The 16097-nt window shown below is 39.4% G+C and overlaps 1 protein-coding gene and 1 long non-coding RNA gene across 10 annotated transcripts in view; one reads left to right on the top strand and one right to left on the bottom strand.

Moving 5' to 3' along the window:
- Positions 1-121: 121 nt before the first annotated feature.
- Positions 122-16097, top strand: part of spata6l (spermatogenesis associated 6-like) — a 37281-nt gene continuing 21305 nt past the window's right edge. For 2 of the 8 annotated variants that reach the window (XM_047386671.1, XM_047386670.1), the window contains exons 1-7: positions 122-1261; positions 5907-6044; positions 6356-6404; positions 6713-6754; positions 8799-8941; positions 9129-9221; positions 10546-10788. In XM_047386671.1, coding sequence (XP_047242627.1) covers positions 1214-1261; positions 5907-6044; positions 6356-6404; positions 6713-6754; positions 8799-8941; positions 9129-9221; positions 10546-10788 — 756 coding nt within the window. In that variant the 5' untranslated portion in view covers positions 122-1213. The other 6 variants (XM_047386673.1, XM_047386677.1, XM_047386674.1 and 3 more) reach the window with 6 other exon arrangements.
- LOC124881147 lies at positions 8801-10205 on the bottom strand. Of its 2 annotated transcripts, none has more exons than XR_007041544.1 (3): positions 9862-10205; positions 9064-9213; positions 8801-8939 (listed from the first exon to the last, which is right to left on the bottom strand). It is a non-coding gene; the product is annotated as an uncharacterized LOC124881147 (long non-coding RNA). The 2 variants fall into 2 exon arrangements; XR_007041545.1 differs by having other exon boundaries at positions 9064-9207.

Raw genomic sequence — 16097 nt, 5'->3', positions numbered from 1 at the left:
GTTTTGGACCTCCAGAGCTATCTGGACTTTATTGTAAGTAAACCAAATTTATGTTCTGGCTCTCTGGACGTTCATCGGTATCTTCAGTACAAGTCATGTTCACTCATTTTCACACTGAATCAGAACAGAGTTAGATATTTTATTCTGAAGATTAATATTAATACATACAATTACAAACTCTCAAAGCCCTGCACTGGGTCGCCAGGGTAATAGGTCAAGGAGGAAACCCAGACATCCCTTTCCTGGGTGACACCCAAATTCTGGGAAACCTCAAAGCGTTCCCAAGTTTACTGGGATATATTGAATTTCAATTAAAGTTTGTTGAACTTGTAACTAATACAAGAGCAGTTAATGACATTTTTTTTTTTTTTTTCAAGGAGTGCATAATACAGACATATTGTGTAACCACTTTCTTTTCAATATACATTATATCTTAATCTGCTTCTGCTTACATAAGTACAACAATTCCCATATATATTCATGCATACATACATAAATACATATGTTAAATGAAATAGTATGGTTCATATTTATAAGTGATGCTAAAACACTAGTAATGACAGTTTACATTGTATATTCATCTATAACTGCTCTTGTCCCACTTTTTGAACTGTGTAATATTTGGACATTGCTGTAGCTCCGCATCCCAGACTGTTCCAAAGTTTCACCTAACACACACACACACACACACACACTGAAATACAGAGAGTCCCTCCCACGAGTTCTGGGAGGCTGTAGGGTGACACGTTCAGTTATTTCATGGCCCACTGCAGCACAGCAACCATGAAAGAATAAATAGTGAAATAATCAGTTCTTATTTTAAAATATAAAGAATTCAGGTTTTAGTGAAGGTTTTCATCTGTTTTAAGTATTTAAATCATAGATATTTATATATGCATAATTTTTATGGAATGTATTTACATGTTTTACCAGTTCTTTACTATATAAACATAATTCAGATTTTTCATTTATTCTATAGGTTGTTCCTCTTTTCGCCTTAGATATTGTTTAACATCTGAACATTTGTTTAAATGTATTGATATTATAGTACTGAGATTAATACAAAGAAAAAGAGAAATAATGCGGGAAGTACAGCATGCGTCTCTACAATAAAACCGGAAGTGTTGGAAGCCATGGTAACCAAATCACGCTAAACAGGTGTATGCCACACGTCATATAAGCTATTGTTTTTTGTGCTACTGTAGTTCTTTGAATGTCCCGGAAAGCGCTTAAAGTGTTGGCTGAAATAAAGATTCGAGCGGTAAGAATCTGCCTGTAATCGCTTGGTGTTAGTGTGGAAACAAACCGCAGGTCAGGCCGGATGTTTGCTCTGATCAGAACGGTACCTGCGCTCAGTCTGTCAGTTCTACTAGATCCCGTTGTTGACACGGAAACATCTGTTCAACATATGTGTTAAATACTATCTGTCATTCCACCTTCAGTCAGGGGAAAGCTAAACTAAAGCTTGTTCTATTATAAATGAGGACGTGACTAAAAGGATTTTATCTTTAGCAGGTTATTAAATTATTCAAATCTAGTCGCAAGTGTTCAAACAGAACAGGTTTCACTCTGTCATCGTTTATTAATCAGTGATGAAGCAAAAACCAATAAGGCCTATGTGAGAAACCAAGTTTACTACCATTATTTACAACTGGTGTTTTAGATGTCCAGGTGGTTAAATTTTAATCAAATATACTTTATTAATACCAAAGCTAAATTAAATACTGCTGCTAAATGGAATCCTGTACAGTCTTATGTTTTGAGCTGGGGTTAATTTAGTTGGAACATCCACACTAGGGAAAATGTATAGATGTCTTTAATATTTTCTAGCTGAGAATAGTCTTTCTCACTGTCTTAACTTCAGGGAAAGTAAAAAAAAAAAAAAAAATGGAGTAATTGAACAGAAGAAGGCCTCTGAGGCCCAGCATGTAGAGAGGAATTGATAAGACACCTTACATTTAGACTTTGGTCTTTTTTTGTCATCTCTCAATGAACCGGATTGGGTCCCCCTGAGCTGCAGCTGAACGTTCCGTTCGTCAGCTCCGTGGGTGGATCTCAGCATGTTCGTTCGACCCAACCACAGGGCCTTCTCCCTGGGGAGGTACTGGGTTTTTGTCTTGGCACAGGTGTTGGAGGTTCTACAGTTCCTCTCACTGGAAATTTAGAACTGAATCATAAGCATTTCCCTTTCTTAAAGAAAACATCTTAGGGTGATAAAAACAAGTCAATTTAATTTTAAACAAGTGGATCAAACTTGAGTTGGTTGACTCTGTTGGGCAAAGCTTCTTGGTTCTGTGCATTGGTTGTTCAGTCCATCATTGTCATCAGTCTTTATTGGCTTCTCCTCATTGCCCTGTCTCAGTGGTAAGAGTACACAGAAGTGGACCTATAGTGATGTCAAGTCTACCTAAACAGATTCTACTATTTTTCCAAAAGCTTTTGTTCACCTTTCCGAGCAAAGAGAGTTCCTAAAAGTAAAAGATGAGAACCACCTGGCAGCAGATAATAAAAACTTGTGTATTATCAAAAACTGTTCTAAAATGTCAGAATTTGGCTGAGGCCCTATTTATGATCGAATTAGCAAGCAAACTCCCCCCAGACCTCTATCAATTAGCAGTATTTTTGATACACAAAAAGGATAAGGACTCAAGAAAACCACAAGAATATAGACAAATTAGCCTTTTAAATCTGGATATTAAAATCCTAGCCAAAGTGCTGGCCTACAGGTCATTGAGATGGTTCTATCAAATTGATAAATGAGGACCAAAATGGTTTTATAAAAAATAGGCAATTATTTACCTGCGTCATCTTTTTAATGTTATTTATACATCTGGGCCAAGACTTTATAACTATGGCCGTGGAGAAGGCTTTTGACAGGGTGGAGTGGACCTCTTCTCCACCCTGTTAAGGTTTGGATTTGGTAATGCTTTTATCTCCTGGCTCAAGCTATTGTACGCTTCACCAGTGGCTTCTGTACAACTAACAATTATAAATCAGGTTAATTTCCCCTACCAGATCTACAAGGCAGGGATGTCCATTGTCCCTAAGCATTTTTCTGTGGCAATAGAGTCACTAACCATCTCACTGCGTACTCTGCCTGGATACACAGGTATTGTCAGAGCAGGCTGTGAACACAAAGTTTCATTATGCTGATGATGTAGTGTTGTATGTTTCAAATCCACTTAAGTCTATCCTGACAATAATGAAGACCTTCAATAGCTTTATTTCAATTTCAGGATACAAATGAAATGTCAGTAAAAGTATAGTATTTCCAATTAACTTATTGTTAGATAAATACATTTGCAGTTTACCCCTTAAGGTCTCAGACTAATGTAAATCCTTGGGAGTAAATGTCACAAAGTCTTTTAAAGACCTTTATAACCAAAATTTAGCAATACTTCAAGAACAAACTCCTAAAACTATTGACAACGCAGTGGTTTTTTTCACTCACTTTAAATATAGAGGTCACTTAGGCAGCATTACGTTGTATTTCCCAATCCACTGTTGGGAACCATCAAGAAAAATAATTTGTTTGCAATGTTTCTTGGGAAAAATTAATTCACAGATTGGCATAGGGCAGGTCTTTCCAGTTTTATGGATTTATGTATGGATGACCTATTACCTTCATTTAAACAATTTAAAGAAAAATGTAATCTGCCTAGTTGTCACTTTTTCAAACATTTGCAAGCACATAATTTTATCAAACACACGCAAATACAGACAATGTAGAAAGTTGAATCAGGTTTATTATACAGGCAAACAAACAGTTTCTTTAAGGTGGATCCCACACAGGCCTCCAGAGGGAGCACTGATGAAGGGAGAATGGAGTTAACACCGGCGGCCAGAGGAAGGTTGTGAAGGAATGAGGTTTTGGATTTTGTTTTGTCGGATGATGATGGGTTGAGGTTTGGTAATGGCTGGCGTTTCATGTCTAGCAAGGAGTGTAGGAGGGGAGACAGGCATGTGAGTGAGGGACATCCGAGGTGCAGCTGGCAAAAGGAGGGCAACTAGAGATGCGGCAAGCCGGTACACTGAGGCACATCCCAGGGAGAGACTTCTGGATTCCAAAGGAGAAGTGCACTCGGGTCAGGACAAGAGGCGATGTCTGCGGGAGAGAGAACTATTAGAAAATAGTTTTGAGACAAAGTACCAGAGAGGGTAGATCAGATTACCAAGCTGGAGGGCAAAAACAATCTGACATCAGCCTCGAGGACACTGCAACCCTTTATGCTCCTTCTGATTAAGATAATCTGCAGCTGTGGAGCAGCACCTGCCGGTCACGCCCTGAAGAAGAGAGAGAGACACCAACCCAAACTAACAGCTCCAGGTCAGAGGATACGACAGCATCAGCTTCTTTGACCCATATGTTCTAGAGTTTCTCATCTGTTAAATTTTTGGTCAAATATTTCTTCAATATTTTTGGAGGTTTTACGCAGGCCTATTGATCTAAACCTCTAACTGCGATACTGGGAATAGGAGACGCTAAGATAGCAAAAAATTCAATCAGAGCGCAGGATGATTTACATGATTGTTTCCTTGAAGGTTAACTTTCTTGACCTGGAAGCAAACCGAGCCCCCTACCTATGCAGACTAGTTGAGAGATGTAAAGATGCACTTGGACCTGGAGAAGATCAAGTTTAGTTTACAAGTTCGAGGGGACAAATTTAAGAAAATATGGTCACTTTTTTGTACTTTTTAGAAGGGCAGATGCTTCGTAGGACATAGTACGCATGTAATAGTCTTTATAAGGTAAGAGTAGCTGTCATCCACCTCTTCAGTTGTTTTTGTTTTTGGTGTTTCCCAGCTCTCTACATATAGTTTAGTTTTCAGAAACCTTGTAGGATATTGAGAGAATGTGGTGTAAATATATGAATTAATTTGCATTTTGTTCCCTCAGTGGAGCTGTGTTTTATAACTTGTTGAAACGTCAATAGAAACAGTGAATTCAAAAACGAGACTGGTTGAGGCTAAGTCTGTCAGACATGCGCAGTTCTAGACAGGGGCCAGTGCCCCTGTAGAACTGGTCCTGACACCTGTTGTGGCCCCTGTACTGAAGACATGATACAAAATCAGTTTCTTATGATGATATGCGCTGGCACAGAAATCGTAACTTATTGGTCCCTTAGACCAATTTCATTTTTTACATTTACAGTTTTACTTTTAGTTTTACACTTTTAGCTTCAGCCGTATTGAGATAAGATCACACTTTCCATCTGCTAGATCAGGGGTCTGCAACCTGCAGCTCCAAAGCTGCAAGGGGCTCTGTGGCTCCCTTAATATATTAAACAATCAAATATTGCTGCTTTTTTTTGTTTCATACTTTCGTTCTGTGCCCCCATGACAAAACACTGGCCCCACCTTGACCCCCCTGGTAATTTGGTCTAGAATTGCCACTGCTGTCAGACTAGCTACAACATGAAGGGCAAAAGTGATTTATTCGGTTTTTTTTCCTTTTAGTTGTTACTTTTAAACTTCTAAAGTATTTTCACAGCTTTAAATTTTGAATTCAGTAACCTTATTATTTATTACAAAAATGGTTTAAAGCTAAGCTAGTTCTCATACTTGCTCTAATCCACGAAAGCAGAATCAAGATTTATTTTCATGTTTTTTTATTGCAACTTTGTAAATTATTTACAGCCTATTTATAGTTTCGAAACAGAATTCTGTCCCACTTTTGTTACACAAACATAAATGTAACAAAACAGGCTGAAATAAATTTTTTGTACAGATATTAAAAAGGGAAATTATAATGATCTATCTATTAACAATGTGGAAATATGAAATCTTATTTCCTTTTAATCAGTATTAAATATTCTAGTCCTGTTAACACTCTCTACCGGTGGCCAGGAGGAAATTAATTAACTTGCATCCTTCTGACTCTGTTTTTGTTTCTCTAATGTTCTCAGGTTTCTTGTCCAGGAGTTCATCTGTCAGCCAAAGATGATATTTATCTCAGAATGGACTTCATGGGCCAGTTCCATCAGTCTGAATGTCTTCCTGCTGTCTTTCCTTTGTTGTTCCATGAGAAGATGACATTTGAAAAGGCAGTTATATACATTTTTTATTTATTTAAGGATAGAAACACACCTGGGTGTCAAATGTTATCACAGATCTCATTTATTACACAGTAAAATATAGTGAGGCCAGAGTACTGAGAGTTTCACGTTTATGAGCTCATTCATAAATTATTCCATATGTGGCTTATTTTTCTGTTACTTGAGTTATACAGCTGAAGTTTGACCATGATGGAAGACTTGAATATATACATTTTATTTTTTACACTACATGATTTATCTTTCAGAAATGCATTTATGTTTTTGTGCATTCAGAAGAATCTTTCATTGTCTTCCCACAGATTTTCAGGCATGCAGTTGACCCTGGAGACATTGCTGTACTGCTCAAGTGTAGGTCTCTCCTTTTTGTTCTAGTTTCTGGTCACAGATTGTATTTAATATAGAGATAATCATGTTGAAGTCACGTAGACATTTTTGATTTGACGGTTAAGATGCCACCATGTTTAAGAAAGTATTTATGCTGATGATGACACTGAGATGCAAACAAGCAACAAAAACATTGAAGAACCTAGACCTTAAATATGAAGATGTTTTGCTGATTTTATTATACCTAATACAAACTATAGAATAAACGTGTATGATGGTGGGCTAATTGTGCATTTATGGTTAAAAATGTTGACCTCTACACTACTCCACAGACGAAGCTGTCAGAATAGAGCTGGTGCAGCTGATTCCTCCAGGTAGGAAACAGTATATTTAACATATACTTTGGAAGAAACATACTTATATTCTGCTTTTTACCCCTCAAATTAAATACATTTATATTCTCTGCTTAATAATTTGATGGTCAATCTCATTGCAGCTAACACTGGTCCAGTTTACTTCCAGATATCTTTAAAGGTGTTCTTTATTGTCTGAAATTAGACAGTTTAAGTTTTAAGTATTGATGTTCTAAGTGTTTACTCTTCTTTTTCCTTTTGCTTTGCTTTTTGTGCCTCAGTTCCAGTGTGCACCTGTCTTAGCATACCATCTGCTGCTTGTATCCAGATCTTTAGTTCGGACATGACCGGTGTTATTACTGCACTGACTTTCTGTTTGTCAAAGAAAAGATTCTTAAATTCTGTTGTTGGTCTATAAAGCGCTGGGTTTGGGCCAGAATGCATTTCTGAGTTGCCTGGTCCACACCTGCTTTCCATTCTCATCTGATTACGTGTCTCAGTGTTTCATTGGTCCATACCACACTCCCCTCTGTTTTTTAGCTCTCTGGTTCTCATTGTACTTCGCTGGTTCCTTTCGTTCTCCACCCATGTCTATGTGCTTGTACCATGTTCCTGCCAAGACCAATTTTGTAAGTTGTGGACTTTTAGTCTTTGTTTAAGTACCTGCAATGCTTTGCTTCGTTTTGGAGGAATCTTGGGAATAAAGCTTAAGACTCCTTTAAACATGCTGCTGCCTAGCTCTTGTCTGCTCGTTGGTCGCTCTAAACCACAGAACGCGACATGTAGATAATGTTTCCCTAAAGCTGACACACGGTACATGGGAAGCACCAATAAGTTCTGAAGTGATGAGCCTCATAAATGGTGAATCACTAACTGTAGCGATTGATAGACTGGTTATGTTTGTTTCATAAAATTATATCAGTCTCATTGAATAAAAGATTTTATTTTTATCAGTCTTGAATCTGTGTCCGAAGTGTTAGCTCAATTTCTCAGTGCCCAAACTGCACACGTGATGAAAATATGTTTATTCTCATAATCAAAATATTAAAGCTTCAATTGGAAATTTAATTATTATATAGTATCTAGTCAATTGATGTTTCACCATTTGTGATCAGAGTAATGAAGTGTTGACATCTCTGTATAAATATGAGCTCAAGGTCAGTATTTTTCTTAAAGCTACTCTAGTTATTTCTTGGCCATTACTAACTATTTTAGATGCAATAGTAAATATACATTTTTGAATCACTGATATTATGGACACACTTACTCAGTGACTGTAAGATACTGTGATCATGTGGGAGCACAGAAATATAGAGCTGTGTCATTGGCATAGGCATGGGAAGACATGTTTTAATACTCTTTAGTCTGCTGTTGTAATCAGGTAGTAATTAAAGACAAGAGGCCTGAGAATGGAGCCTTGACGAACACCACTTGTGTTCTTATTTGTCTTCGATTTATATTTATCAAATGACACAAAACTGTCCCCATTTGCCAAAAAAAAAAAAAGAACTAGTTTAGCACAGTACCAGAGAGTTCAGCCTACTTTTCCAGTCTATGAAGCAGTATGTTATTATTAACTGTAAAATGCAGCACTCAGATCCAGTGATACCAAAACAGAAGGTTTGATGCATGTCTGTTAAACATATTAAATACGTTTACTAGTGCAGCTTCAGGGCGGTGTTGTTGTTATAAACCAGGACAGGAAAACATAGAAATACTGAGTAAATCTGTTGAGAAATAGCCTTTTGAATTATCTTGTCAAAACTTTAAGGTTAGATGAGTCTGTACTTACTTCTTGTTGAGGCTTCTAAACTGGAGTTATTTAAGAAAATGGATCCAATGCCTGGGTGGAAGTGATCGGAGTAAGAAGGATTTACAATCTGAAATGTTTCATCCAGGATGAGAAAAAAATGATGACAATACCACAAGAACATGTCAGCAAATATAACTTCTAGTGAACACTAACACATAGAGTTAATGAAACCTAGAGAGCCGATGCAGAAAATGAAGATTTTACTGTTAACTCAGAACACGATCACACAAGGCTGATGTCACTTATTTTCAGACCATGTTCATTTTGTAGCTGGAGACACTCTGGCATGCTTTGAAGAAGATGCTCGAAGTTTCCTGTTTCCGGAGCCCAAGCTTGTTCCCCCATTCTCTGGAGTGGGTCGAGAAGTTCTGATGAGGACAGCCGCTCACTTCCCTGTAAGGAAATGTCTATTAACCCAGTTAGGTTTTCTTGGAGTTTTAATGGCACATCCCTAAAACAACTGTTCCATCTGCAATCTGATGAAAGTAAATTTCTTCCTACTAGATCATTTTCTAACCTTTTCCTTCCATCAGCAATGGATTTTCCAGCATCATTTTGTGAACGCTATTGTCTCTCCTCCAGGGTATTGCTCCTCGGTTGGAGTTTTCTACCAGGACAACCATTACTGAATGCCCACCTGATACAGAGGTCACCATTTGCCCTAAAACTCCAATTGTAAGAACATATTCTGTAAATTTAAATGTACAGAGACGTTTAATAAAGAGTAATGATATTTTCATCTAAATTATCATGGAGGGTTTATTACACATCAGAGAGGATCCAGTTACTATGAAATTCAGAGCAAACGTTTGGAAGTCTTTGCGACAATGAGGAGAGAAGCAGACAGATTAGTGTATGATGTTCCTTTCTGATGCATCTGGGTCTTTGGTAAAACATAGCAGCTCGTCCTAACTGTGAACTTTAATAACAAGTTCACATATAATTTCCTCAACATCAGTTTTTAACTCTGAATGGGATTTAGGTCTGGAGTTTGACTAGGCCATTCTAACACATACATATATTTTGATCTAGACCATTCCATCTATGTTCTCATCAACTCTAACCAGGTTCCCTGTTCTTGCTAAAGAGAACCATCCCCACAGCATGATGTTGCCACTACTATGTGATGATGCTGTGTTGACAGTGATGAGCAGTGTTAGTTTTCTGTCACACTAAGCATTGTGCACACTGAGCAAATAAAATGTAGTTTTGGCCTTAACTGATTTGAGCACTTTCCTTCACATGTTAGCTGTGTCTCCTACATGGCTGTGGTAAACTACAAACAGAACCTGTCATGGCTGTCCTCCATACACACCAGATTGTTAACTGCTTCTTATAATCGAGCTGTGGAACTCTGCAGCTCCTCCAGAGTTACCATGAGCCTCTTTGCTGTGTTTCTGATTAATTCTATTAATGCGCAGCCTCTTAGTCTAGATGCACATCCATGTCTTGGTGGGTCTGCCAGTTGGTTTGTCCTCCCTCCATGTTCTGATGATGGATTGAACAGATTGAACTACTTTAAACTTCCCCACAACTTCCTCCCTGACCAGGCTGCTGTGTTCCTTGGTCTCCAGTTTTTTCTCTAATGTTCTCTGACAAACCTCTGAGGCCAGAAACAGAAGAGCTGCAGTTAGGCTAAGGTTAAGAGCCCGTTCTCAAATTGTGCCATTTTCAGAGAAAATGTGGGCTGTTGTCATGTAAACAAACATTTGAAAAACAACAACATTTCCATCTTCACCAGAAAACGTCATGTAAACAGGGCCTACATTACACATGGCTGGATTCTGTTTAGTAATTAGGTTTCTTCTGAAGGAAAATGGTTCACCAGATTTATTTCGATGTAACCAAGAGAGGCGGGTAGTTGAGTACAAATGTTCTCCAAATTTTTCATGTGTTCATTTGTAAAAGACTTCGACTTTGGTGTGTCATTTTCCCTCCACTTCACAGTTGTGTGTGTATTACTTATGTAGTTCTGAGGCTTTCACTCCTTTGTTTCCAGAGGCCAGCAATAAGAAGAAAACTGAGGCGCTCTAGCATACCTCGATCCACACCTCCTCAGACCGCTTGGGGAAGGGAAAGTGTTCGGATGGACAGAGAAAGACCCAGAACTGTCAAACCTCTTTTATACATTCCCAGATCCCAGTCCATGTCTCCAGGGAGAGAAAACATCCAGAACCTGGCCCAGCTCAGCATCGACTCTGCACCCCCCCTCACCTCTGACTGGGAGACTAGGTCTCAACCTGTAAGCACACACACACACATATGTGGCAGTTTTTAAAAAATCATGAATTAACCATCATTTACAGGCAGCAGGTGGCAGAAAAGAGCTGTGTGGGGCATCCCCATGCAGCACATCCTGCTCCTGCACTCAGATGTGAATACCAGAACCTTTTTTATCTATGACCTGTTCAGTTTAGATCGTTTTTGGACATTTACCCTCCCATATATGCTTCCTGTGATTCAGATTTAAAGAGGAATACTTAATGGACTTTTCAATCCAACAGATTAACATTACATGGTAGATGTGAAATACAAAGCATATATTGTAGAGCAGTTTAAAAAAATATTCTTAATGCACTTAATTAAAATTCCTGTCATTCCTGTCATGCTGATGTACCAAGGGACACACATTTTATGTATTGTAGCTTCAACATTCTTTGTTGTTTAACATCATGGTTTTTTTGAAAAACTACTTGTCAAATGCTTTTCTTTGGAAATACATCAAATATATATTAAGAGTCAGTATTTAAAGTTTTCTATTCATGATCTTCTTTATAACCTCTGCAAACCACACTGACATGATGGATATTAACTTCTCGAACAAATCCTGACTGATGTGGAACTTTTCTTGTTTTAGTTCTTAGAAAATATCTCAGTTTGTTGGTTTCTGTGTCTCCATCTGTGTTTGGCGAACTGACCACAGGTTCTCAGTGAGGTTCAGATTTGGATTGTTTTCTGAATAAAAGTCCAAAATGGATTGTTCTGATTTTTGATCCACTTTGTTGTCACATTAACCTGCTAAAGCAGTGACTTCTTGAATTTTGGAAGAAGATGCTCTCAGTGGTCTACACAATGTAAGTTATGAGCATTGTTCCACTGTAGCAAGATGCTCCTGAGTTTGAACCCCAGCCTAGGGTCTTTCTGCATGTAGTTTGCATGTGGTCTCTGTGCATGTGTGTGAATAATGAACCATAAGGTATTTGGTTCAAACAAATGAAATTCCATTAAACACTATCCTAGTATCAGTAAATACAGATGGTAGTATTGGATAGAATTCCTTAATATAAAGGTTGCATTAATAAAGAGTACGGTTTCTTCTGCAGTGGGACATCTAACCTTGATATATTTACATTTGTTCCTACGTAAAAGGGGGAATCGGTCACACATATGTGTGACCCATGGTGGATGCAACATCTCCCAGCATTCCAACGAATGCTTGGTTAAATGCAGCATTCTGCGCTGACTCCTCCCTTTGCAAGGAAGCTTCCTCACTCAGTACATCTTCTCCCTGCATCTCTGTGATAAATGATGGCAAATCCTTATTCTAGACAAAAGGCAGAAATGGGAGATGGTTAACAAAAAGGCAGTTTAAAAACTATTGCAGAAAAAACTTCTTTGCCAGTTATGCAAAGTGAGAAATGCTTTGTTTTATAGAACAGCAATGTTGTGTTTCTGTGCATCACTTTGTTTTTACAAAGGCTGCCTCAGGCTTGAAATCATTTGGTTTTGCCTTGGCCTTAAATCAGAATGAATGACTACAGAGTTTGCTGGATGAAACGTACTTTTGATATTATGCTTTTTGTATATTTAAAAGTGAGTACTTTAATAATATCACTTAAGTTGACTTTGTGATGATTTGAATGTATTCTTGGCATTTTCCCTATACATTAACCAATTCAGAACATCCCCCATGGGTAAAAACATTGATATGAAATTTGTTCATTGTTTCTTACCAAGGACAGCACTGCTGTGTTGTGCTGGGCTGTATCAGAGCTGATGTTGAAACTGTGGATGGTGTAGGGGCAAAAGCAGGTGAGCTTGGAGGGTCAGAATTATGTGAGGTGGAAGGATACTTCTCATGTAGAAAGACATTCCAGAGCGAAAAAAATCCACATTACTGAAGTACACATACAACCCGTAATTGCAACATGCTTAACACACAGCGAGTGAAAAATACAAACAGAGCACGGAGTTAGCATTGATGCCAACTAGCAATCACACGTCACATTAATGAGTTATTAATCACTCATTAATGATTAATGACAAATAAAAAGTCTACATGGTGTAACAGTTAGTTTGGCCCTGACACAACATGTCTCCTGCATGTTGTGTCTTCATGCAGGAGACGACGTCAGAATATCTTTGTTTGTACAAAGTAAGTTTACTGTCGATAGGATGTGCTACTGCCCAAGGTCTTTCCTCTGGGTCTCTAACATGTTTGTTTTTCAGAGCTCCTTCTTGGTGCTGATTGGAACTGGAGGCAGCTGGCCAGTGTCTCCAGAAGAGTTTAAGATCCACTACTTCCTGGAACACAGTATCTCTCTTCTTCTTGCTGTCTCTCAGCCCTCTTCCCTTCCCTGCTTCTTATCCTCCAGCCAGCAAGGGTTTTTGTTAGATTTTTTTTTTTGTTAAATAAACCTAATTTTTTGTTATTCCATTACTTCCCTTTATTTGTGGTGGTGTTAGAGCCAGACCACAGTCACAAAACACTCCCTATTATCCATCATGTAGTCCAACACTGCAGTAGCCAAGTCGCGGCCACTCTCCCTCCCATTGCTCTCTAGTCAGTTTGAACCACTCTGGTGGTTGTGGTCCTTCATACACCAGTAAATACTTTTTAAGCTTCTCCTGCCATTGGTTTGGTGTTCACTGGTAGCCCTGAGCGGCCATTATCTTGGACACCTCTTTGAATACTTTTTCATTTCTTGTTGCTCCATCCAGCTGCCTCTCTATCTTCTCCTCAGCCAAAAATGTCTGCAACTCGTCGTTGGACCGTCGATTTCAGTGCTTTCATTTTCTTTCAATATCAGAATATGCTCAATCGTTGTTCTGAGTTTTTTATTTAAATTCTTGTTAGACAGTTGCTAGAGTGATGCGACTAGTGACGAAGTCCGCTACCCAATCAGTGACCAACCGTCTTCTGATGTCACATTTTCAGCACGATTCGGCTCGTTTGGAACTGTGTCCAACTAAGTACTAAAAATAGTAACAGTTCCACATAACCACTACTAATAGAAAACCCAAAAAATCAAGTGGAGCTGAGCCCAGTTGAGCCGCGCTGAGTAGGGACAACTGGAAAAGGGGCATTGAAGTCTTCTCTGCAGCTGATACTTTTAGATTGAAGTTCTGGCTGATCCAGAAAACTGTTCTTTCAGCAGCAGAATCTTTAGCGGCAGTTTCCTGCCAGTTTTGTGCAAAGAAGTATTAGATGCTCATTATTCTTTTGAGGTAACAATTGCAAATATAAGAAGGCAAAGAAAAAAATGTGTAACCCTTTTTGCTAACATCCTAAGCTTTCGATCATAGCAAGTAAAGTTCTAGCAGTAAAACCTTTAACTATCTGTTTTCATTTGTACTTTCTTTTCAGATGAACTCCCTTCTTTCTTCTCTTTTGTTGTGCCCCTTGTTCTCTAAGGGACCTACAGGATAATGTAGCATTATAATGGGCAACTGATAAACATCTGATTGCATGTTTAATGTTATCAGCTGTCACCCTTTTATCCTGGATTATCAGTTGGTGTCATTATCTCTGTGTCCTGATTGTCCCAGATGCCGTCCTCTTGGCCAGCAGCAGGCGGGTCAGCCTCACCCAAACACTCTGCACTGTTTACCAGCCTCTCTTTACCTATGACCAGCTCTTCCTCTACAGGTAGAAACTCTTGTGTACGACTGTTGTTGCTGATGCTAATCACACTTTACAACCAGATAGCGGACCCTTCAAGCTATTATCAAAATTATAGTTATACAGCCTTGTAGACCTAATCAGTTATCTGCAACTGTTATGATTCTGGCACGTCTGCTCTACCCTGTCTCCCTGGCTGCAATCAGCAGATTAGATGCACCTGGTGGCTGCTGCAGTGTAGTGCAATCTGTGGAATGCCAAGCACCTGTGTCTTCCCTGATATATACTGACTCTGACAAGCAGACGGTGCCAGATTTTTGAAAGCCATTGTGTTAGTAGATATCCAGCGTTCCTTCCTGTCTGATCATTGTTCTTGACCTTGCCTTGCCTTTTGGATTTATGCCTCTGCCTGCTCCCTGTCGGACTATTTGGATTTTGGTTGTTGACCTGGTTTCCTGCATCTGGTTTATGCCTCTGCCTGCCCCTTGCCTGACGCCTCTTGTTCCAATCGTTGACCCTGTTTCTGTCCTTGGATTATTGAGCCAGCCTAGCCCTCAGATTATTCAGCCTGGAGTCACTTCTTACGTGTGCTGTGGAGATCACCGCCTGCCGCCCACTGAGGTATCCCTTCTGGGTTTCAAGTTCCACTCAAGACAAAAGCAGGTTAGTGGCTTTTCTGATCCCTGCAAAATCTGGAGAGACTACAAGTCACTAATCCCTCTTTCTGCCTCAGTGATTCCTGGAAGCTGTGAGGAGTGTTACCTGTGTGATGTTTTCCTGTGGCTGAATAAACCTTTTAAACTTTCAGTACTGTGTCTGGCTGAATCTTGGGTCCGCCTTTTTCTGATTCATAGCAGAAAAATCTGGCCAAACATTGACCCATCGCCAGCACAACTGTGGCGTACCCACGTTGATGAGACCCTTTCCTGGTTGGGTTCTGGCATGGAGGAAATAATTTCCACATTACGTTCTGGCAATCTTGTCGTCAAGCCGCCACCGTCACAAAGAAACCACGCCCAAGTAACACGGACTACAGCAGAAGTAAGGGAGCCACGCCTCTCTCCGCCTGAGATGTTCAGGGGAGACTCAGACCAATGTCGAGCTTTTCTAACTAAATAAATTCATTTTGAGCTTCAGCCGTCATCCTTTCCCACTGAACGTTCCAAGGTGGCGTTTGTTATATCTCTGCTGGCAGGAAAGGCAAAACAGTGGGGAACTGCTGAATGGCATAACAGGTCTGCATCTTGTGATCTTTATGAAACTTTTTCCAAGGAACTCATTCGAGTTTTTGACCCGGTCATTCCAAGTCGTGAGGCCGCAAGAGGATTATTGTCCCTCAAACAGGGTGATCAGCCTGTCTCGACCTATATAATTGACTTTCATTTGTTGGCTGCAGGGAGCCGTTGGAATGAGGCAGCACAAATGGATGCATTCATGAAAGGAATAAACGAAGACATCAAGGATGAGCTAGCGACCCGTGACTATCCTTCTTCCCTGAAACAACTCGAGGATTTGGCTGCTCGCATTGATATTTGGCTGGCAGAAAGAAGGAAGGAGAAGCGCCATGAGAAGGGTCGCTCATCATTAACTCAGGTATGAGAGAAGGAGTCGGTCACCTCTCACTGAGGAAAATGATAATTGTGACCCCATGAAATTGGGCAGAACCAAGATTACCCCTGAGGAGAAAGATCGTCAGAGAAGATTCAAGC

The sequence above is a fragment of the Girardinichthys multiradiatus genome, chromosome 14 (assembly GCF_021462225.1).
Source record: "Girardinichthys multiradiatus isolate DD_20200921_A chromosome 14, DD_fGirMul_XY1, whole genome shotgun sequence".
Taxonomy (NCBI): domain Eukaryota; kingdom Metazoa; phylum Chordata; class Actinopteri; order Cyprinodontiformes; family Goodeidae; genus Girardinichthys; species Girardinichthys multiradiatus.
This window is presented reverse-complemented; position numbering and strand designations above follow the sequence as displayed.